Raw genomic sequence first — 25136 nt, forward strand, 5'->3', positions numbered from 1 at the left:
TCTCTGATGGTCCTTTAAATAGTAAACATCATGTTGGCGCTGAGACAGCATTTTAAAAAAAAAATCATGACCACATGGAAGTGCCTTGACAGAATTGCAAAGCCAAATAAATTCAGGTGACATAGAGGAAGTCAAAGAACTTGAATGCTGCCCATGCTTTTCAACACCTTAAGCAGCAACATGAAGTATCTACTGAGGTTAATGCTACACTGTAGATATTGGAGGGAAGTTGAATAAATTGCTTTTTACATCCTTTTTACGTTAGGTTGTCACTAAGTAAAATCCAGAGGGATGCATGCACTAATTTAGCAGTGTTTGCCTTTCACAAACTCCCATAAGTGAATATTTTTAAATATAGATACATTAGAAGTTTTCAAAGGACAAGCACCACTAGTATGTGCCACCATTTTCTTCCGCATTCCCCTTTAGAAGTACCTATTGGGAAACCAGTAAGAAATTGAACTAAACTGAAGTAAGCAAATCCCCCTGAAACCACCATGCCTACATTTCTCTCTTTATACATCTTTACACTGCAAGACAGAACTCGTTGAACCTAAATTTCACAAGACTGGCTTGCTTTATAGAAGTGACAAAACCAAGACTATCAGATTCTTTAACACTGCGTTCCAGCTGCCTGTGAACACACATATGTATGCTGGTTCTAACGAATAAATCATCAATAAAAACCTGTCTACACTCAAACCAACCTCTCATGGCCACTTGATCAGATAATCCATACACAGATTTCTGCTAATACATCATCAAGACGCAATCCTGTGGATGAATTAATGGATCAGCCCCCATTCCTTGCCTTTTTGGGGGTAAAGGAACCCAACGCAGCACACTCTTCCCCCGATCATCTGTGTGGCAGAAAGGAGGGAGATCATCACACACTACCTCCGCCCCAGGCATCTTTAGATCAGAATGAAAGTATCCAATTATTTGTCTTCCATTTGCGCACAAGCCTTACACCTGAATTAAAGGAAATTAGGACAGTACAATTTGCACTTCAGCAGCTGAAAAGTACGATGAAATGTTGGGATGCTCCAAGTGGCTGGAACCTCTGTTATGTTCTAGATAAGGATACTGGGTAACCCTTTGGTAAAGAAAGAAACAATTCTGGCCGAATCTACCACTTTTAATAGCATGGAAGTTGTCCCTCTGTTTGCAAAGAAAGCTGTTATCGGAACAGCATTATGTTTTAGGCCGACATCACGCAAGCATGCTGGATACCAGAACTACTTACCCAACATCTCTTTCTTAAGTTTTTCATTTCGTTCTTCTATTTGCCTCGGCAATCGCTAGAAGAGCAAACAGAGGATTGAGATGATGTTTCCGGAACTATTTACTCATGATACCCTGAGTAGAGTTTGACACACCACTGGTTACAAAAAAGGAGCTCCAGAGGAGTTGGGATGGGCACGGAACACAAAAATGGTGGTTCATTTTATTTCATGGTTTGTTGGGTTGCCTTTTTTGGTGTTTCAGTTCATTTCAGGGGGGTTTTCAATTTCCCGAACAATTTATGGTTCACTGGTTCATTCACTTTGAGAAGGTGGCGAGAGATGCCAAACTTGCGGCAAACTTTTCAGCGGACTCTCCCCTACTTGCTCTCCAAGTTTGACATAAATTAGATTCTGCCTTGCAGTGGCTGACTTCCTTTCTCCAAGATCGGGGACAAAGGGTGGTGATAGGGGAGGAAGCATCCCAGAGGCACTCTCTTAGTTGTGGGGTGCCGCAGGGAGCGGTCCTATCCCCGATGGTATTTAATATCTATATGCGCCCCCTTGCCCAGATTGTCAGGAGGTACGGACTGGGTTGCTATCAATATGCGGATGACACCCAGCTCTACCTATTGATGGGTGGCCAGTCTGACTGTACCCTGGAAAATCTAGACCTGGCATTACAAGCCGTGGCCTCTTGGCTCAGACTGAGTCGGCTGAAATTGAATCCGACGAAGACGGAGGTTCTCTACCTGGGTCGGGGCGGTCCGGGGAGAGAGATCCAGCTGCCGGCCCTTGACGGGGCACCACTGATATCGGTCCCCAAGGTCAAGAGCTTAGGCGTGCTCCTTGAGTCCTCCCTTACAATGGAGGCTCAGGTGGCAGCCACCGTTAGATCTGCCTTTTTCCATCTTCGGCAAGCGCGGCAGCTGGCCCCTTACCTGGAGCGCAACGACTTCGCGACGGTAATCCATGCTACAGTCACCTCAAGAATAGATCACTGTAATGCTCTCTACATGGGGCTACCCCTGACGCTAACCCGGAGACTACAACTAGTGCAGAACGCTGCGGCACGGCTGTTAATGGGGCTACCGCGACGGGAGCACATTCAGCCAGTGCTGAGAGAGCTGCACTGGTTGCCTGTTGTGTTCCGAATTCGCTTCAAGGTGTTGGCATTAACCTTTAAAGCCCTTTATGGTCAGGGACCTGCCTATCTACGGGACCGCCTTTCCCCATATATCCCCCAGAGAGCACTGCGATCAGGGACAAAAAATCTGTTGTCTGCCCCTGGCCCAAAAGAAGCCAAGTTATGCATAACGAGATCCAGGGCTTTTTCGGTGGCAGCACCAGAACTTTGGAACACCCTCCCAGAAGCTGTAAGGGCCCTGCGGGATTTGTCGGCATTCCGCAGGGCCTGTAAGACCGAACTATTTAAACAGGCTTTTGCGGTTGATTGAAAAGGGGCTGCCACCGGACATCCTACAGAATGCTGGCGATCATAGTCAGAAGTCAATACCGCCTAGATTGGACTGAGACAGCGCTAATAGTTTTAAAACTGATAAGTAAATTATGGTTTTATATGTTTTATTGAATTGATTGTTTTTATGATGTTGTGAGCCGCCCTGAGTCCGCTTGCGGAGAGGGCGGGATATAAATGGAAAGTAATAAATAAATAAATAAATAATAAATTTGGAGGGGCCAAGCTACAGCTCCCCCAAAGCCCCAGCAAACTGCTCTCCTAGGAGTATTGTCAAGCTGAGGAAAGAAAGGGAAGCCGCCCTACAGGAAGCTTGGAAATCGACTAGAAGCGGCAACACCGGACCAGAAGCACGGGAGCCTGGGAAGAGCACAGCTGCAGTGGCTGGGGAATCATTCCAGCACCAGGCTAGTCTGGAAAAATGAAGCAAACACCAACCAAATGACATGCCAAGAAAAAAGGCCAATCTGGGTTCAACAGAATCAGACGAACCAGTTCAGAAAAAGACAAATTGGCCATTTTTAGCATGAATCATGATTTGGGGTTCAGTTCATGCTCATTTTTAGACATGACTATCGCTATTTATTTCAGACCACACCACCAAAAAGCAAGGCTCAAGGCAGTATATAACATAAAAACTCATACAATGTAAAAATAATAAAATTTAAACCGTAAAGTCAATGCTACTAAAAAATGGTGATAAGAAATCCAAGAAGAGCCGTCTTGCTCACAGCGGGGACAAAGAGGGTAGAAGACAGACGTGCCAGAGAATGAAGAAGAATTGCAGATTTATATCCCGCCCTTCTCCCTGAATCAGAGACTCAGAGCGGCTTACAATCTCCTATGTCTTCTCCCCTCACAACAGACACCCTGTGAGGTGGGTGGGGCTGGAGAGGGCTCTCACAGCAGCTGCCCTTTCAAGGACAACCTCTGCCAGAGCTATGGCTGACCCAAGGCCATTCCAGCAGGTGCAAGTGGAGGAGTGGGGAATCAAACCCGGTTATCCCAGATAAGAGAGCTGTGGCTGACCCAAGGCCATTCCAGCAGGTGCAAGTGGAGGAGTGGGGAATCAAACCCGGTTCTCCCAGATAAGAATCCACGCACTTAACCACTACACCAAACTGGATGCAACCATCGCTGTCCTCAACCAAAGGCCTAGAAGAACATCTCTGCCATACAGGTCCTGCAGAACTGCTTCACATCCTGCAGAGCCCAGATGCTATTCAGCAGAGAGTTCCACCAGGTTGGAGCCAGGGCAGAGAAAGTCTTGGCTCTGGTCAAGGATAGCCGGATGTTCCCTGGGCCAGAGATATTTGTCTACTGAGCATAGTGCCCTTCTGGGGGCATATCAACAGATGTGGTCCCAAAGATACTAGTACTTCCTGGGTAAACACTTAGTGCCCTCAGTGCCCCTGGCCACTACCTGAAATGGGAAGTCCTTAAATGGGAAAGGGCAGGTTAGGCCTGCACCGCTTGGAGGATGTTTTTGAATATTTTATCACAAGTGATTTTCTAGTTTCTTTCAAGTTGCAAACTTTGGGGAACGAGAGGTTTGCATTTCAAAACTTCAAAGTCACTCGTAAAGAAACTGTTATCAAACATTTTATGAAGTGGGAAAGATTACTCGGATTATATAAAGTATCCTGGTTTTTGTGATGTTTTAACAGTGTCTGAGTATTTAAGGAAAACCGTTTTGCCATGGTCCTTTGGTCAAGCAAAAGATTAGACTATGGGAAAAACCTACAGAGCTCTAGAGATCAAATATCAATCTCCGTGCGAATCTCAGTCACATGCATTTCGTAATGAACCCAACTTAGGCTCTGGCAAAAACCACCCCTTGCAGTATATTCATTCCTATAGCAATTAATGTAGCTATGTGAAAAAATGCTTCTTAAAGAAAGCCTGAAGTTTGTCTGAATGTAAACTATCCACGAAAACTTACAGAACAGTCCCCATAGTAGGGCTGTTCCTTTGATCTCTTCCCCTAATCTTATCGTGCTTCCAGTAAGAAGCAGGCCCACACACTTCAGTTCAAGAGAGCACAGACAACTTTCAGTAGAAAGCCATGGCAAGACATTAAAATGGATGGTTAGCAAGTTTTAAGAGACACCTCTCCAACATTTTTGAAGGGTGTCATCATGTAAAGTCTTTTTTTAAAAAAAACATAGTGCAAAAAAGTACTTCTTTAGACGAAGGCTTACCAGACAAGCTTCTCTCGCTTGATGTACCGAGGGATCCTTTTCCAGCACGTTTTTGTAATCCTCTAAGGCTTCATCTAATTTTTCTGTTTTTTCATATAATTCCGCTCTCCTCAAGAGTGCCTTGATGTAATCTGGATTTAATTCAAGGGCTAAAAAAACAGAAGAAACCATGAAACACTAAGGTTTAACAGAGTCTACCAAGAACATTTTCAGCAGCTCCCTAGTGAGGCTCTCCTCAAAAAGCTCCAAGATATACAATAGTGCTTGCGCTGACAGCATCATCTGGCAACCCTACCTGAATAGACTCATACTATTACTTCACGGCACATCCAATTCTACACCTAAGGAAAACACACTGATCTGCCCAAGGAAGCCAGTGCCATTCCTTGTCTGCAAGTGATTCTGGGCATTTCAGGTACTTCAGATTTTAAATGTTTGTTTAGATGAACAGTGCTGGTTTGCGTGGGGGAGCCTGTTAGTCTATAGCTGACCAGCAAATTGGCCTAAGCATCTGCTTCCCTTTGGAACCCAAAGCTCCATCTTGGACTACAAAAGCAGCTGACTCCTAGAAGCTGTTGTTAAACATCCTTATCAATTGTTCCTTAATCACCAGAAGCACCTTTTGCCTCCAAGCAGGGTCCTGTAAAGGGAAGAAACTATCAAGGCCCTTTCAACTCATGGAAAAGTCCTAAGCAGGGTCATCTCCCCCTTCAAGATTCAAAACTCTCTCAAGCTGTTAAAACATGTTAAGTCACCTCATTCAATCATCACAGGGTGATCATTCATTCAGGCAGTAGCTGAAAGCAAAGGGGTTTGCTCCTTTATGCAGTTTTAAGCAACTAAGATTCCATCATCCAAAGCTACTTTTTAACTAGGGAAAGTGCTCCAGTTTTAAGCAGCTAAGATTCCATCATCCAAAGCTACTTTTTAAATTTTGCCTCAGCTTCAGGACATTTAAAACTTCATAATGTAAGGGCTGAACAGAACATCTAGAAAGCAGATGACAAACTGATGATTTCTGACCAGAAATCATTATGTAGTTTCCTGTTTCATTTACCCAATCGAAAACCTCCTTACTTCTCCAGCATGGTTTTCAATACCATGCAATCTACATATAGATTACAATACCATGCAAACATGCAATCTACATATAGGTAAGAATCTCCAAATTGAAAATGAAACATAATATGTAATCTAGTCCTTTTGTTAGGCAGAGATCTATGGGCACTAACTCACTTAGCTTAAATAAACACACACCCAACCACAAATACAAAACACTCCAGATAGTAGTAGCCAAGATCATTCATTGTGCGTGAACACCCACCAGATAACATATTCTTTTTGAAAATAACTTAGCCACCAACTGAAAGCCTGATTAATATTGTCAACTATGAAAAGTTCCAATTTAAGTTAACATCTTGACCAAACATTAATTTGCCCAGCAATGGAATAGTAAGCTAATATGAAAAATTCTATGAAATAAATAGTCAAAGGAATTCATTGGACTTTAAGGATATATTTGGGGATTTGCTCAGTAATCCAAGCAAACTGAGGAAATATATCTAATTCAGAATGATGCCATAGAGGATATGACTAACAGAACCACAAAATGGAGCTATGGGCAGATGCTGTGTGTGTGTGGGGGGGGGTCTCTGCAAACTTGGAGAAGAGTCCCAGGTATAATATTGCTGACCTTCTAAGCCTTCATCTCCATAAAGTAAAGCCCTAGAGGGAGCACTTGAAGGCCAAAACAGTCCTGCAAAGGTCCTATTCCACCTCCCCTGTCCTGTCCCGATAGAGATGGACTTGGTGGGGATAGGCCCAGTCTCTGGCACCATGCAACAGTACTAGATTGTGTCTGGGGAGAGACCACCACAGAAGGGAAGGAAAGCAGAAGGGAGGAGGCAAATAAAAGCAGGTTATCTGGTGGGTGAGAAGGAAGCAGGAAAAAGGGAGAGGCTATGGAGGCTTTCCGGAAAGGGAGGAAATAGCTACGGAGGCAAAAATTAGATTCCCTCCCCCCCGCACAGGTTCTTGGGGGGCCTCCTGTTTGTATTTGCTAAAACTCAACGGGATGACAGGATATTTCTTACTTTCCCACCTTAAAATAAGTCCATTAGAATAGCTCCAGGCGGGCAGCCATGTTGCTCTGAAGCAGCAGAACAAAGTTGGTCCAGTGGCACCTTTAATGATGATGATGATGATATTGGATTTATATCCCGCCCTCCACTCCGAAGAGTCTCAGAGCGGCTCACAATCTCCTTCACCTTCCTCCCCCACAACAGACACCCTGTGAGGTGGATGGGGCTGGAGAGGGCTCTCACAGCAGCTGCCCTTTCAAGGACAACCTCTGCCAGAGCTCTGGCTGACCCAAGGCCATTCCAGCAGGTGCAAGTGGAGGAGTGGGGAATCAAACCCGGTTCTCCCAGATAAGAGTCTGCACACTTAACCACTACACCAAACTGGTTCTCCAGTTTAAGCCCAACAAAGTTTTATTCAAGGTATAAGTTTAAACTTTATTCCATAACTTCATTAAATTATTTCAAAAGTTCAGTAGAAGCAGTGAACCTAGACTTAATAAATTCACTTACTTCAATAAAAATGTATAGTTGCATAAAGAAAAAGCTCAGAAGACCCAATGGCCTCAATGCGGTTCAAAACAAAATATGGGGAGCTATTACAGAAACGAATCTAACCTGCTATAACAGAACAGCAAATATAACATGACTATTACAAGATGGTTATCTACCGGAATGAGGAATTTTAGATAACGTGAATCTATATTTCCTTTTCCATATTGTAACAAAAAGCAGCCCAATCCACAACAACAATGTGCTTTTGGGGCAACTTCTTCCAACTCCCCACTGTTTTTGCAGCTAGGAAACTTTGGTGCTAGCCAAAGCAGTTGCATTCTGCATCCACTTGGGAAAACTGCTTCTAATCCATGTTCAGTAATAGGGAGAACTCCTCATTCTCAGACATACCATTGTCCCTATCTTACCCATTCACCCTCCAAATTCTTCCCACATTCTGTTTTAAAAGGCTAAAGACAGCTAATTGCAATACATTCTGTGCTCTCTGATCAGTCTGGCAGTCAAAGCTAGCATCGTTAACAAGTTCCTACATTCCAGTCTCTAAGAGCACAATCCTAGGGGGAGGGCAAAGTGCTTTGGGAGCAAACCTTCCCCCACATTGGCGGAAATTGCATTTGCGCTGGCATAAGTCCAGTCCTGCCGCACCAGAGGGCACTTATGTGGGCATGGTGCCGTCGAACCGCGACCCTGCTCGAGTGGCACCGCCAAAGGGCTGCGGCCGAGCATTGGCGGAAGTGTGGCGAAGCAAGGCGCTCCGGCGCAAGACGGGGAGGAGTCAGGGGCGTGGCCAGGCTTAAGCGGTTCCCTAAGGAGTTCGGGCCATGACACACATCCCCGAGAGGCGTAAAGTTACGTCTGTGAAAACGGCAGCTTATCCCATAGGCACTCATTGAAACCGAAAACAAAGGTTGCCCCCACCGCGGAAGCTCACAAACCCCTTAGGAAGCAGTGTGATTGCCTCACCAACCCCCTCGCACCTCGAGCTGGCAAGCCCCCTCCCCAGCAGCCAATTGCTGTGCCGCCCCTCCAAGAAAAACTTCCACTCTGGCCTCACACAACTCAGTTGTTAGAAACAGCCTTGCATGGCGAGGGGCTCTGCCAGTGAGCTCCCCGCCATGCGGACTTAAGAGCGAGGGACGGGCATGTTGGTGACAGGCTCATCATTGCGCAGTTGCTTTGACAGTATCTTTGACTTGCGAGGGGGAGAATGAGGTCTCTCCCCTGGGGCTAACTGCTCGTTTCCAGGTCTCCACAGATTCCCAACTCCCAGAGGCTCAGAGTGCGAGGACAGTCGTCCATGGCTGGGTAAGTGCAATTGCACACCCCCACTGCTCTCCCCCTCCCCTCGCTCAAGACCGGGTGGTGTGTGAGCATCTCCGGCACTTGAATCAGGTAGCAGGCTCTGGCAGGGGGCATTTGCTGGCCCTGCTCCCCTGTGCTACTGCCTGGTCTGTCCTCTGCTGCTTTCCCACCCCTGACAGGGCATGGGCAGGGGGGTTCTGGCAGCTGCCCGATGTGGGGAGGTGGATCAGAGACTGTCCCTTTAAGAGAGCGCCTGGCTGAAATGCAGGCCGCTCATCCAGCTGCCACCCCTGCAGGTGCTCTTGATCTCTGTTTGTTTTGCAGGTGGGAATCCAAGACAGAGGCTTCTGTGTGTAGTGCTTCACCCCCCCCCACTCCCTCAGCTGTTCCTGCCTGCTGCTCTGAATGGAGTCCCACCCCCCGCTGAGACTCCCCAATGTGCACCGGGGAAACCATTGCACTCTGTTCCGGAAAAATAAAGTCTGAGCTGTGCTCTCTGTTGTCTCTCCTGCTTGGCATCTGCTGCACATTCCCTGGGCACCTCCCCCTCCCACTCTGTCAGTGGCCTCTCCGAGGGAATGCCTGGGAGGGTGGGTACACTTGGTTCTTGGGGGTGGGTGGAGAGAGGGCTATGGGCCGCCATGCTGCCCCCGCATGGCTGGACAAGGGAGGGGGGGTTGCTGCCCCTCAGCCTGGCCAGGCTGACGCCTGCCCGACCCCAAAGGTCTGTTGTGTGCAACGGGGGGGGCTGATGAAGTGGATGCATGCCAGTGGCTCACACTCTGAGTTCTGTGGCCCCCAGAGGAGGTGTTCCGTGCACAGAGCAGAGGGCATCAGGACAACACGGGGGGGGGGTCTCTGGGTGGGGGGGGTGTTTGTTGGACTTCGTGGTCTGCTCACTCCCAGACACATATTCCAGCCGCTGTCTATGGCAGTGAACTCCTGCACTTTGTGCATCCTGTGCGTCTGCGCATGCCTCTGCCCGTCTGCCTGCCACTGGCAGAGTCTCACAGCGGGAGGGTGTGAGGGGATTGACGGCTTCTCAGGCGCAGGCTTTCCACCCCCTCTCCCGGTCACATGCCATGGGCTGGTCAATCCCGTTAAAATATAAGAAATATGGAAATGAGAGAAGACCTTTATGGATAGTGCCAGCTGAAGTGATAAAGATAACGGCTAAGACGGGTGAAGAAAAGTGGCTGTCATATAATCAATTATTAAAAATACAAAGTGGGAAAATAGAACGGAAAACTGCTGAAGAACTGAGTCATAAATATGATTGGTTTCAAATACAACAAATAAAAAGCTTGGTGGAGAATGATATCAAAACTGAAGGAATAAGGAAAGAACAAACAGAAATGGAAAAAGTTCTGCTTGGAGACAATGAGAAACTAATTTCAAAAGTATACAAATTACTTTTACAATGGTCTACAGAAGATGAAGTAGTGAAATCTCAAATGATAAAATGGGCAATTAATGTAAATAAAGAAATAAAGATGGAATCTTGGAAATATTTGTGGAATATGAAACTCTATGAAACTCGCAACATGTCAAAGTATTAAAGAAAACTGTTTTAAGATGATGTATAGATGGTATATGACTCCTAAAAAATTAGCAAAGATGAATAACAAGATGCCAGACAGGTGTTGGAAATGTAAAAAGCATGAAGGTTCTTTCTATCATATGTGGTGGACTGGTGAAAGAGCTAAAATGTTTTGGCAGATGATCCAGCAAGAGATCATCTAATATCTTGGGATATGAGTTTAACAAAGTTGCAGAGACTTTTCTGTTGGGATTACAAATGGAAAAATTTCCAAAAGAAGATAGAACTTTAATCTGGTACTTGCTCTCAGCTGCTAGGACATTGTATGCGCAGTTGTGGAAGCAAGAAAAAATACCAGAGAAATGGGATTGGATTATAAAAGTTATGACATGGAGTGAAATGGACAAATTAACAAGAATATTAAGAGACTAAGATTTAGAAGTTTTTAAGATGGAGTGGAAGAAGTTCAGAAGATACGTAGAAAAAGAGTGGAAAATAAAAGGACATTGGGCAATCTTTGATAAGGATTAAGTTTTTAAAACAAGAATATAACTTTTGGTTTTTTAATAGTTAAGGGTACCTTTAATATTTGTTTTTCTTTAAGTAAATAACACTGGCGGGGGTCAATTAACGGGGGAGGGGTGGGGGAAAAAGTAAGATATGGGGTAGATAAATCTTTCCTTTTTTAAGTTGTAAGATATATAGATTTGCTACCATATGTTACCAATAAAATTGTTTATTGAATCCCGTGGTCCCACGCGACCCTGTCCCTCCCCCACCCCCACCTTGGCAGCAGGTCAATGGCATGGCCATGGGCGGCATTACTATGGTGACAGCTTCTCTCTCACTCGCCCACACTCCCCCTCCCTGCCTGGCGTATCGTCTCCCCTTTGGGAGCCAACTGCAACCGCCTACTCTAGTTCTACACTCAGGCGCAGTTACATGGCACTTCTCAGGATTGGCCTGCCCGTGCCTTCATCTCTAATGGCCTCATAAGTTTTAGTCTTGACTGCCAAAACACTCTATAACAAACATTCTGGGTGGCAGTGGGATATTTCAGCAATGCCAATGCCTATTCCATGCCCTATGAAAAACGGATGTTCTCACCCTTTTCAAACCACAATTTATCTGTGTTCCCCTGTGGTGATGAGAATCAGACACCATGATGCAGAACAGATTCCGGCAACAACCAACTTTAACATCAACAACAAAAGAAAAACAGTACCTTTACTGCAGTCCCCTATGGAAGCTTCTGTCTTGTCCTTCAAAAGAAAAGATGACATTGAATATTTACCATCTGGCATTTTTAAACATTCAGGAATCTGAAATCTGATCAAACCTAAAAGTGAGCTTTACAGGATAACAAAAAGACTTCAACGTAACCGGCACAGTCTGTAGAGCAACCTGCAGGGAACTGCTAGGGAACATGTTTCAGGAAGACTGGTGCAAGAGGCAAAATGTTCTGGTTGTCTTTCCTCAGAGCCACAAGGAAAGGCAAAGGACAAAACTAACTTAGTCTTTTGCCTAGTTAACATGCATCAATACTAACCCTGCAGTCAACAAGGCAATACTGATAACTTCATTACTCTCTTGATTATTGTTAATATTGTACTGGTGACCGGTCTGCTTTTATGGAACCAAAACAGTGGGCTTTGTTTCCTCAGTTCAACATTTGTCCTATATTCCCCCACAAGTACTTGCACTCTACTGAGCAAAATCATCCCCAGAGTACAAAACAGAACCAGTGCCTTGAGTTGTAAAATACACCTGCATCTAAAGCTCGGAGAATAAATGCGAGAGTCATTACAGCAGTTCTTGCCACTTCGCAGGCCTGGGAATTAGTTTTACCTGTTTCATTCTGGCTGCAGCTCTATTAGAATACAAAACAGATCTATCTGTGCCGTAGCAGGCTGGACAGACTCGCAGGGCTTTTGCATAAGAATCTTCAGCTTCTTCATATTCTGAAGGTTAAATGAAGAGTTATGATGAAAGATACCCAAGCGATGTCCAAGAATTCATACTGTAAAAATCCTTAGCATCAGTTCCTCCCTCCAAATCATAACTGTTCTCTAAAATGTATAGTGATGGGGTAGTGATGGGGTAGCAATGCAGGAACAAGCAAAATGTTACTACTATTTTTAGCATGATGGCATATATACCTGTGTATATACCAAGTACTACTTGACATATTTCTTAAACTTCAAAGTACAAATGCTTTAGTTTTTTTATAACCCAGGATTACAGAGATCTGTAAACCGCTGCACCCTGTGCTATTTTAAGTGCACGTGTTTTGATTTTTGCCCTCTCGAGAGGAAAACTAGAAACTGAAAACAGGAGAGACATTTTTTATACTAAATAAAAGAATGCGTAATACTAACGGAAAGCTTTTCAAACTGTCACAATAGGTCTCAGAACATATTTGAATATCTAGTTGCATTTATGGCAATGGAAACAAGACATTTCAGGTTTTGGAGGAGTTTTGCGCTCCCCAAAATGACCAGCTTTTCTGTTGAAAAGGAGTATACTGTCCCTTCACCCTGTACTTTTCCTCAGAATGTTTCTGGCTTTTTACTCAGGCCCTTTACAACTTTAGTCAGTATTATGACCTTTTAAAAAGCAAATCAGATACAAGACAAATTACATTTATAACATTAAATCTTTATTTGTAGTCAGACATTAGATACTATATGAAAGAAATGTACATGATGCCAAGAGCTAGCTGATAAGAGGGGGGGGGGGGAACTGTGGTATGGGATTATTTGTATTCCTCTGCTTTGTTTTAAATTAATGGCCTGTGTGACCTCCCGGTAAGGACAACCTGGATCAGACATAAAATTAATACTAGCCAGTCAGAGAAGGCTTACAAAATACTGAAGTAGTAGTCTCTCTCTCTCACTCACTCACACAAAGATATTATCTGTAGAATCAAAGTTGGAGACACAGCTAAAGAGATTATCCTATGACTTCCATGTACAGTATTACCAGAACAGAGAAAATGTGTGGGACATTACCCCACAAACTCTACAGAATGGCCGAAACAATGGCCTGGCTACTGGGGCATTTTCCAGCTTTGCCACAGTGCTCTCTACCTCTGCCACAAAGCCTTTCAACTCAGACATGGTGTCTCCTGTCTCTAATGTAGATACGCAGGTCGCATGTTCCAGCCTAACCACGGCATTTTCCATCTCTGCTGCCATATTTGCCAGCTTTGCTGCAACATTCTCTTCTGAAGGATTACAGGCCCCAGAGGACTGGCAGGACCTAAATGAAACCTGCCCAGTGACCTGGAGGCCCAGAGAATCTACCAGACCAGTCACATCAGGGTAAGGAGATCTAGTGCTCCGACTGCCAAGCAAAGCAGTTAAACCGATGCTCCTGATGGACACAGAGGAATTGCTCCACTACGCCCCAGCCCCTTGAGTTGACTTGGATATTTCCAGAGGACATCAGCCGAACCCGGGGGCCTACGGATGCTGTCATTTGTGCAGATGACTTTGTCTTGTCAGCAGACAGGCTTAGACTGCCCTTCGGGTGTTTAAACCTCAAAAGAATATTGGATTGAGGCAGGTCAGTGCTGCTGATACCACTTGATTTGGCAGCAACGTTCAATACAGTTGACTACGACGTGTTGACTCTCTGCCTCGCTGACGCTGGAATCTGTTGGGAAGCCTTACGGTGGTTCACCTCATTTCTCCACAGTCAGGGACAAGGGCAGTGTCTCCTACGCACCCGCTGGAATGCAGGGTTCCTCAAGGGGCACTCCTCTCCCTGAACTTGTTTAACATCTATATGCACCCCCTCGCCCAGCTGGCACAGAGTTTTGGGCTGGGACGTCGTCAGTATGCAGATGACACCCAGCTATTTCTGTTGATGGGTGGTCAGCCAGATGCCACTCTGATGAACTTAGCTGAGGGGTTGGAGGCTGTGCTTGGGTGGTTGAAGCAGAGGCACCTGAAACTGAATCTGCCTAAGACAGAGGTGCTGTGGCTGGATCGGGGGAGGGCAGGGACGGAGTGCCAACCCAACTCTTGATGGCATGCCCTTAACTCCGGCATCAACTCTCAGGAGCCTGGGCATGACTCTGGATGCCAGCCTGTCTATGGAGACCCAGGTCACAAAGGTTGCCAAGCTAGCATTTTTCCAACTGCGCCAGGTTAAGCAACTAGCCCCCTACCTGCCCTGCCCCAACCTAGCCATGGTAATCCATACTATGGTTACCAGGACAGACTACTGTAATTCCCTCGATGCAGGCCTGCCCTTGTGCCTGACCCAGAAGCTCCAACTGATCCAGAATACAGCCGCGCAGGTCCTCACAGGGATCCCCCAGAAGGCATATAGTCAGCCTGTACTGCGCGAACTGCACTGGCTTCCAGAGCAGTACCAGACCAGATTCAAGGTCTTGGTCTTGACCTTTAAGGCCCTTAGCGGTCAGGGAGCTACATATCTCCAGACTACCTCTCCTAGTATGCCCCAGAAGAGGCTTGCACTCAGGTCCCCCAGCCCAAGAGAGAGCCAGCTGTCCTCAACCGGAGCTAGGACTTTTTTGGCCCTGGCCCCCACCGGGTTGAACTCTCTGCCAAAGAATATCCGTGTCCTGCAGGATTTACTGTCCTTCTGCAGGGCATGCAAGGCAGAGATGTTCCACCAGGCATCTGGTTGAGGACAGTATATAGTCCGGCGGTCTCTCGCTCTCCCCCACTCCCCGGAAAAAGACCCAGGAGCTCCAGAAACTAACTTTTTTTTGCCATTTGTAACTGGGAACTTTTTGCACTGATCTGACTTTAATGTTGTTTCTTAACTTCTTGTGGCATATATTGATGTAAGCTGCCCTGAGCCTTGCTTGTGGGGAAGGGCAGCCAATAAATTTAATAAATATCCTGGTTAAGAAACTGGAACATTTCCTGAAAAACTACATGCACCCCCTTGCCCAGATTGCCGTAGGCTTGGGCTGGGATGCCATCGGTGTGCAGATAACACCCAGCTCTATCTATTGGTGGGTGGCCAGGCTGACTGTGCCCCCGGGGGTGGCTCCGGCTGAGTCAACTGAAACTGAATCCGATGAAGACAGATGTCCTGCATCTAAGTTGTGGCAGCCCAGGAGCGGAGATTCCACTGCTGCCTTTCAATGGGGCGCCGCTTACATCGGCATCAAAGGTTAAGAGCTATGGGGTGCTCCTGGATCCCTCTTTAACAATGGAGGCCCAGGTAGCAGCCACCGTCAAATCACTGTCAAACCATGCTACGGTCACCTCGAGGCTGGATTACTGTAATGCCCTCTACATGGGGCTGCCCTTGTCTCAAACACGGAAGCTTCGACTGGCGCAGAATGCTGCAGCCAGGCTTCTACTGGGGCTTCCTTTGAGGGAGCACATTCAGCCTGTGCTGAAAGCGCTGCACTGTTTAGCCATACCAGATTCATTTCAAGGAGTTGGTTCTTGCCTTTATTTGGCCAGGGTATGACCTGCAAACCTTTGGGACCGCCTTTCCCTGCATGTTCCCCAGAGAGTACTACAGTCAGGGTTTCAAAACCTGCTTTTGATCCCCTTAAGGAGGCCAGGCTGAAGATGACCTGAGCCAAGGCCTTCTCTATGGCAGCTCCACGCTGGCGGAATGAGCTTTTTGAGCAGGTTAAGAAGAAGATATTGGATTTCTATCCCGCCCTCCACTCCGAAGCGTCTCAGAGCGGCTCACAATCTCCTTTCCCTTCCCCCCCACAACAGACACCCTGTGAGGTAGATGAAGATACTGGATTTATATCCCGCCCTCCACTCCGAAGAGTCTCAGAGCGGCTCACAATCTCCTTTCCCTTCCTCCCCCACAACAGACACCCTGTGAGGTAGATGAAGATATTGGATTTATATCCCACCCTCCACTCCGAAGAGTCTCAGAGCGGCTCACAATCTCCTTTACCTTCCCCCCCACAACAGACACCCTGTGAGGTAGATGAAGATACTGGATTTATATCCCGCCCTCCACTGCGAAGAGTCTCAGAGCGGCTCACAATCTCCTTTCCCTTCCTCCTCCACAACAGACACCCTGTAAGGTAGATGAAGATATTGGATTTATATCCCACCCTCCACTCCGAAGAGTCTCAGAGTGGCTCACAATCTCCTTTACCTTCCCTCCCCCACAACAGACGCCCTGTGAGGTGGGTGGGGCTGGAGAGGGCTCTCCCAGCAGCTGCCCTTTCAAGGACAACCTCTGCCAGAGCTATGGCTGACCCAAGGCCATGCCAGCAGCTGCAAGTGGAGGAGTGGGGAATCAAACCCGGTTCTCCCAGATAAGAGTCCGCACACTTAACCGCTACACCAAACTGGCCCTACAGGATCTTTCTCAATTCTGCAGGGCCTGCAAAACTATTCTCTTCTGCCAAACTCTTGATAGCTAAGATTGGAGACTGCAGTACTGAATGATCTGAACCAGCTTGAAGCACAGGCCTGGCCCTATGATTTTGATGGAACCTCTGAGTGTAACAGCTAAAGATGAAAAAAACAGATACAAAATGGATATACAACTATCCACTGTCATTACATATACCATCTTTTTAGGATTATTATAGCACATGTATTATCTTAATGTTTTAATGCATTATTGTTTATATCTGTTTTAACTGGTTTTGTTTTATTGATATGTAAGCTGCCTTGAGCCTTGCATCTCTACAAAGCATGTATTTGTTCACCCTTAAAAAGTGGGAGCTCTACTAGCTGAAGATTCTGATGCCTAGTTTTGCTAATCAGTGATGGATAGAACCACATACATCTACAATTCGGGGCCCAAATACATCCATTTCCAATACCTACTGAGCTGTCTCCCTGTACTAGCTAGTGGACTGGCAGCCATTGGAAGCTTGTGCTCGTCCCCTACATCGGAACTGTCAGCAACTCTTAGGATTGCTGAAAACCAGTTTGGCTTCCTCAGGGTTGTTCCCAGAATTACTCAGACTTCTTCAAAACATTTCAGCCAGCTGTAATCTTAACACCTCTGCCCCCCCCATTAACATTGGGATGGGATATAAATAAAATAGTTTCATGGGATAAGAAATAATTCTCTAGGGTATCAGATCACTGACAGAAAATTTTCTAGTTCCGGCAATAGTCATAAGGATAATCAAAAATTTTAGAATTACAAAATGTTCAGAACAACAGCATCTCAAGGGCTTCAAGGCCAGTCACAATATTTAAAAATAGTAATCATTCATAGACAACATTTCATACTGCTACCCAAAAACAGATCACAGAAGATTCCACAATGCTTTCCAAAGCAAAGAAGACTTTGCCCAAAACTAAGCATGAACTAGGAAGAGAATTCCACAATCAGAATGAAGATACACTGAACCTTGAGACAACTGCTTTCTGGGTTTTTGAGATTTATTCTCAATAAATGTAGATTGCAGCCCTAAATTCGCAGAGGACAGTTCCTTCCAGAACCAGACAGAATACAAATGGAAGGCACAGCATGCAGCAATCTGTTGCTGCTACCGAAGAGTGGATCAGCACCTGAATGGAAAAATCCTATGTGTGCTGCCTTGAATTCCATAATGGCAGCTGGTCCAGTTAAGATCCTTCTCATAAGCCCCACTCTCCGCACCCCACAAGAGGAGCGTAATGCTCCTCACCTTTGGAAAGTCCTTCATCTTGAGGAATGCCTGGCACTTACCCTACTTTTCTTTCAGGAGCCTGTTCAAAACATAAGAGAAGTCATGTTGGATCAGGCTAATGGCCCATTCAGTCCAACACCCTGTGTCACACAGTGGCAAAAAAACAAAACAAAACTCAGTTGCCATCAGAAGCCCATCAGTGGGGCCAAGACACCAGAAGCCCTCGCCCTGTTGCCCCTCCCAAGCACCAAGAATACAGAGCATCACTTGCCTCAGACAGAGAGCTGCAACAATACGCTGTGGCTAACAGCTACTGATGGACCTCTTCTCCATATGTTTATCCAATCCCCTCTTGAAGCTGGCTATGCTTGCAGCTGCCACCACCTCCTGTGGCAGGGAATTTCATGTGTTAATCACCCTTTGGGTGAAGAAGTTCATTTATTTTTACCCAGGCTTTTGAGTTGCTTTTGCAGTCTGTTTTCTGAAGACTGAAAACTGTTTTTCAAGATTATATTGCTAAATGTTTTATGATCTTTTATGCTCTGGCTGATGTTATGTTTTTTTATTCTACCATGTTTTACTTCATAAGCCACCATACTGAAGAGGCAACATATAAACTTTCTAAAATAATGGAAGAAGGGAAAAAATGGCCAAAGGTTTCAAATGAAATAATTAAGAGGGATATATTTTAAAAAGTTTGGTCAAATCCTGGTCCAGATAAAATTTCCACAAAAAATTAAATGAGTACTGTGCTGAATAGCCCCAGTCTCAAGACTAAACCTAAAGACAAGGATAGAAAAAGGACTATTAGGTCATTAGACGTTTGCCTACCTCTTTTCTTAAACTGCTTGTTTCCTTCTTCTTTTAGCTTTATACTCTCGTTTCTTCTCTTCTGCAAGACACAGAATATGGCAGAGTCACACAGCGTTTGCCTGCAGTAGCAAAAATAATAGCAGTAATTTGGAAAAACCCAAATGAACAATTAGAACAAATTGTAATCTAGAGCAGCTTTCAGAAAGCTTTTACTTTTTAATATCTAGTTGCATAGTCATATTTATTCACCAAGTAATTCTGTTTCCCTACTTTGCAGATATTGTTTGTTGTTACTGTTAATTTCTCAGAAGGAAACAATATTTGTTTCCCTACCTCTCCTGACATTTAAAATTAGGGGAGGGCATGGATGTTTCATATTGTCACCTGTAGAAGTGCAACCAGTCAGCATATTCACAAAAAAAACTGTAATTACTTTTAAAAAGAAATTTTAATCAATTTTTTAATTGCCCAGCCTTTTACAGTGTCATTTTCTTTCTTGTTCCTGTGAAGTAAGGCACTTCCCATATTACAGATGGGGAACTAGGATTTGCCCACAGGCTGTTACAGAGAAAAGATTCTGACAGGAGTCCTTCAAAGCCCCAGACCACAAAGACTCTTCATTTACAGAAAGGATATGAACAAAGCTCAGATTTACCGTGAGAGTATTAATTTTAATTTTCATCAACATGGTTACTGATGCTTATGTGTTTTTAAACTATCTGCCCGTCTCTTGGTGGTTAACTGATGGTCAACTCAAATGGACCCTCTATGCCCTTCTTATAGCTAAGAGACTTGTATTACATCTCTGGAAGGAAAAAGCCTACTTCTGGTAAACCAAAAGATTGAGGATCTTAGAACTCTATTAATATTTGAATGCACAGCATATAGACAATTGTATATGGACTTATTTTTAGGTTTTTAAGATTCTAACTTATTTAGTTGTTGGATCATGTTTCCCCTTGATTCTTTTTTGTCTTTTTTTCCCAAAGGAAGACATTTTAAAAACATGTTTAGTGATGTTAAAACCAGTTCTTTTTGATAAGACGAGAAGCATTTGACTTCTCTCAGGCATCCCCTAGTTTCTTGCTTTCCACTCTCCTAAGGGCAAAGTGGCCCCCTTATTCTACTGCCTTCTCTAGTTCCTCAGGTTCCAGGCCCCCTTCCACTCCCCTTGTACTTTCACATTTATGACAACCAACCCCCTCGCTTCCTGATCCTTTATTTCTCAGGCTCTGTAACATCATAAGAGCACAGCCAATGGCAGATCTGTTGCTTTGCCAGTTAATATGACTACACTGAGAAGGAGACATTTAAAAACAGAAAAAAGAAATCTCAGGGAAATCCAAGCAAGATACAGTATAAAGAAGAAAGATTCCCAGTGACCAGGGCTTCAGTTTCTTGTGTAGTTTCTCAATGATTAGCAGTAAGAAAATTATATAAAGCCTATAAGTACATATAAATGTGCCTATTTTGAATCTTTGCAAAGGTCACAGGTTTGACTTTACTACTCAGACCGTGAGTTACCTCGGAACAGAATTAGATTTGTTCAAGCATATCACCCAGAAAACACGCTTAGAAGCAGATTTTGCTGAGTCACTGGTGCATCTACCTTTCTCCCAAATGAATAGAAACGGAAAGAAAAATTGCACTCTACAAACAGCAAGCAGACTGATACGGCCTCAAGGCAGAGACTCTGACGCATCTAAGTTTGGGCTACATTTTAACATTCCTTTACGATATGATTCATTCCGTTTATAAACTGCCCTCCCTGAGGGGGCTCAGGGCAGCGTACAACAATAAATTAAACAATCCAAACAAATTCAATAAAACAATTAAAAGAATACAGAACAAAATGTTCATCCAAAGATGTCTCGATGTCACGTTTGCACTCTCTCCATGGAGGTGAGCAGACAGTGAGAGATGGAGGCCAGCTTGACGGTGAACCATTGCTGTCCTCAACAGTAGGCCTGGTGGAAGCCCTGCGGAACTGTGCCCGGTCCTGCAGGGCGTGGATGTCACAGGCAGAGAGTCCCACCAGGCCAGGGCTGAAAAGACCCCAGCTCTAGTTGAGAACAGACAAATATCTTTCAGGCCAGGAATCACCAGGAGTTTTTGCTCCCCAGAGCACAATGTTCTTCAGGATGTATAATGAGAGATGGCCCCAAAGGTATGCTGGCACCAGAACGTTCAAGGCTTTGCAGGTTAATACCAGATTCTGACCTGGTACTCAACCTGGAGCCAGTGCAGCTGGCAGAGCACTGGCTGAATAGGTGCACTTAAAAGGGTCCCTGCAAGGACCTGGGCTGCTGCATTCTGGACCAGTTGCAACTTCTGAGTCAGTCTCAAGGGTAGGCCAATGTAGAGGGCATTACAGTAATCCAGTCTGGAGGTGACCATTGCATGGATTACTGTGGCAAGGTTGGAGGGAGACAGGAAGGGGGCTAGTTGCCTGGCCTGGCATAACAGTAAAATGCCAGCATGACAACGTTTGTGACTTGCGCTTCCACTGATAAGGAGGTATCTAAGATCATACCTAGGCTCTTGGCAGTTGGCACAGGTATTAAAGGTGCCCTGTCAAGAGCCAGGAGATGGCACCCCAACATTGAATTGCCCTTACCCAGCCAGAGAAACTCCATCATTTTGTGACTTCAGCTTCAATCAGTTCTGTTAAAGCCATCCAACTACCGCCTCCAAACCCTTGGCCAAACTAGATGGTGGCGTCTGTCCATCCATTAACAGATACAACTGGATGTCATCAGCATACTGACAGCAATCCAGTCCAGTTGGGCAAGAGGCTGCATATAGATGTTAAAATAATACTGGAGAGAGGATTGCTCCTTAAGGAACTCCACACACCAAGGGATGGTGTGAGGATACCCTCTCCTAGATCCACTTTCTGTCTCTGACCCAGGAGAAATGAGATAAACCACTTCAAGGCAAACCCTTGAACTCCCACGTTAGTGATGTGGCAGGCCAGAAGACTGTGAATGACCATGTCAAACGCTGCCGTTAAGTCTAGCAACAACAGCAGCGCAGACCCACCTCAATCCAGCTGCCTACAGAGGTTGTCTGTCAGGGTGACCAATGCCATCTCCATCCCATGACCAAGGCAGAAACCAGACTGGGATGGCTCCAAGGCCAACCTGTTCTCCAGGAAATGCTGAAGCTGCTCAGCCACCACTCTCTCAGTTACCTTACCTGGAAACGAAAGATTCAAAACTAGGCTGTAAGTGGAAGGATCTAATTCAAGTATCATTTATTTAACAGTTGAAGAAGTCATTTCCCATCACACATGGCATTTTAAAGCTGCCCAATGCAAACACTGGTGAATGCTTCTGACAAACAAAACCATGTGAACAACCCATTTCGGCATTCATTTATGTTTCAGAAAGGTATTCTTTACAACACTCTCTCTGATAAAGAGCAAGAACCTGAAGGCAGACAGTCAAGCTCAGATCAAGAAAGGTTTTGTCTCCTGTAGCAGGAGAAGGCCGAGAAGAGTGAGCCAAGAGGCTGCCTCCTTTCTCCACAAGAAAGAAGAAGGCGGCCTCTTTCCCGGCTCCCTTTGAAGCGGGAAAGGGCCAGGCAAGGCCGGGCCAAACTGCACATTCTCAAAGAAAGAATGCGCGGCTTGACCTGCCCTGGACTTCTCCAGCCCTCTCCCACTTCAAAGGGAGCTGGGCAGGCACCGCGGGGATCGGCATGAGGAGGGATGGAGAGGGGGTGCTCGCACCCACCACTGCGGCGAGGTGCTGCCCCAAGCAGCCGCCTACCTCGCTGACTCCCACATGTCTTCTTTGAATCTTGTCCTGAACTAAGACTGGATCATAACCAAAACTGAACTGAAACCAACTCAGCCTAAAATAGTGTACTAGACTCAGGAATCCGTGAAAACCAAACAGTCTGAACACAACTGCTTGGTGTAGGCATGCACTGCCTCTTTTTGCTTTAGGAAAACAAGGAATGAAAAGCAGACTAGAACAAGTTAGGGACCTACAACTGGTAAACAGAAAAACAGTGGATGCCAAATACAGACCACAGATGGGGAAATAAACAAATAGTGCCACTGGTTGCAACCTCACAAAACAAACATACATATAGAGGGAAGGTACAGAATTAGCCTCTCATGGATTGCTGCCTTGACATGGCGAGAGGGCTTGCGTGGTTCAGTGAGGCTGTGGGCTATGCCATGCAGGGCCACCCAAGATGGACAGGCCACAGCTGAGAACCCAGACAAATGCGATCCACTGGAGAAGGAAATGGCAAATCACTCCAGTATCCTTGCCGAGAAAACCTCACGGACAGTAACAAAAGGCTAAAAGATATGGTGCTGGAAGATGAGCCCCTCAGGTTGGAAGGTGCCCAATATGCTACTGGGGAAGAGCGGAGGGCAAGTCCAAGTAACCGCAGAAAGAGTGAAGCGGCTGGGCCAAAGCCAAAAGGACGTGGGCCAAAGCTATGGATGTGTCAGATGGTGAAAGAACAGTCCGATGCTGCAAAGAACAATACTGCATTGGAACGTGGAATGTAAGATCTATGAATCAAGGTAAGCTGGATGTAGTCAAACAAGAGATGGCAAGACTGAGCATCGACATATTGGGAATCAGTGAACTAAAATGGACAGGAATGGGTGAACTTAACTCAGAGGATCACTACATCTATTACTGTGGGCAAGAGTCCCGTAGAAGAAATGGTGTGGCCTTTATAGTTAACAAGAGAGTGAAGAAGGCAGTGATGGGATACAATCTCAAAAATGACAGAACGCTCTTGATCTGTATCCAAGGCAAACCATTCATATCACAGTAATCCAAGTCTATGCCCCAACCACTGACGCAGAAGAGGCTGAAGTGGACCAGTTCTATGAAGATCTACAACACCTTCTAGAATTAACACCAAAAAAAGATGTCCTCCTCATCATAGGGGACTGGGATGCCAAAGTGGGAAGTCAAAAGTAACTGGAAAAACTGACAAAGTTTGGCCTTGGAAAACAAAATGAAGCTGAGCAAAGGCAAGAGTTTTGTCAAGAGAACAAGCTGGTCATAGCGAACACTCTCTTCCAACAACCTAAAAGGCGACTCTACACATGGACATCACCTGATGGGCAACACAGAACTCATATTGATTATATACTCTGCAGTCAAAGATGGAGAAGCTCTTTACAGTCAGCAAAAACAAGACCTGGAGCTGACTGCGGCTCAGATCATGAGCTACTCATCCCAAAATTCAGACTTAAACTGAAGAAAACTGGGGAAGCCATTAGGCCATTCAAGTTTGACCTTGATCACATCCCTTATGAATATACAGTGGAGTTGAAGAATAGTTTTAAGGGACTAGAGTTGATAGACAGAGTGCCTGAAGAACTATGGACTGAGGTTCGTGACACTGTACAGAAGGCAGCAATCAGCACCATCTCAAAGAAAAAGAAATGCAAGAAAGCAAAGTGGCTGTCTGATGAGGCTTCACAAATAGCTGAGGAAAGAAGGAAAGCGAAAGGAAAAGGAAAGATTCACCCAACTGAATGCAGATATTCAGAGAACAGCAAGGAGAGATAAGGAGACCGTTCTGAAGGAACAACGTAAAGCAATAGAGGAAAATAACAGAATGAGAAAAACAAGAGATCTCTTCAAGAAAATTGGAGAAATCAAGGGAAAATTTCGTGCAAAGATGGCCATGATAAAGGGCAAAAACTGTAGGGACCTAACAGAAGCAGAAGAGATCAGGAAGAGGTGGCAAGAATACAGAGAAGAATTACACAAGAAGGATCTCAATGTACCTGACAACCATGACAGTGAAATCGCTGACCCTGAGCCGGACATTCTGGAGTGTGAAGTCAAATGGGCCTTAGAAAGCATTACTAACAACAAAGCGAGCGGAGATGATGGTATCTCAATTAGCTTTTCAAAGTCCTAAAAGTGATGCACATATTATGGCAACAAATCTGAAAAACGCAACAGTGGCCATGGGATTGGAAAAACTCAGTTTATATTCCAATTCCAAAGAAGGGTAATGCCAAGGAATGTTCAAACTATCGCACCATTGCACTCATTTCACATGCCAGCAAGGTCATGTTAAAGATCCTAAAAGCTAGGCTTCAGCAGTATGTCGATCGGGAACTACCAGAAGTTCAAGCTGAGTTTTGGAGAGGCAGAGGAACTAGGGAACAAACTGCCAACATTCGACGGATTATGGAGAAAGCATGGGAGTATCAGAAAAACGTCTATTTCTGTTTCATTGACTACGCTAAAGCCTTTGATTGTGTGGATCACAACAAACTGTGGCAAGTCCTTAAAGAGATGGGAGTACCAGACCACCTCACATGTCTCCTGAGAAACCTGTATAAGGGTCAAGAAGCAACTGTCAGAATGGGATATGGAACAACTGATTGGTTT

General features: G+C 45.3%; 1 protein-coding gene across 4 annotated transcripts in view; it reads right to left on the reverse strand.

Moving 5' to 3' along the window:
• The window catches only part of TTC1 (tetratricopeptide repeat domain 1), a 31336-nt gene that overhangs the window by 1582 nt on the left and 4618 nt on the right, over positions 1 to 25136 (reverse strand). For all 4 annotated transcript variants that reach the window (XM_060240665.1, XM_060240668.1, XM_060240666.1 and 1 more), the window contains exons 3-7: positions 18766 to 18826; positions 12186 to 12298; positions 11563 to 11599; positions 4902 to 5050; positions 1247 to 1301 (exon numbers count right to left, since the gene is read on the reverse strand). In XM_060240665.1, coding sequence (XP_060096648.1) covers positions 1247 to 1301; positions 4902 to 5050; positions 11563 to 11599; positions 12186 to 12298; positions 18766 to 18826 — 415 coding nt within the window. The remainder of the gene's footprint in view (positions 1 to 1246; positions 1302 to 4901; positions 5051 to 11562; positions 11600 to 12185; positions 12299 to 18765; positions 18827 to 25136) is intronic.

This window comes from Heteronotia binoei, chromosome 5 (genome assembly GCF_032191835.1).
Source record: "Heteronotia binoei isolate CCM8104 ecotype False Entrance Well chromosome 5, APGP_CSIRO_Hbin_v1, whole genome shotgun sequence".
NCBI classification, from domain to species: domain Eukaryota; kingdom Metazoa; phylum Chordata; class Lepidosauria; order Squamata; family Gekkonidae; genus Heteronotia; species Heteronotia binoei.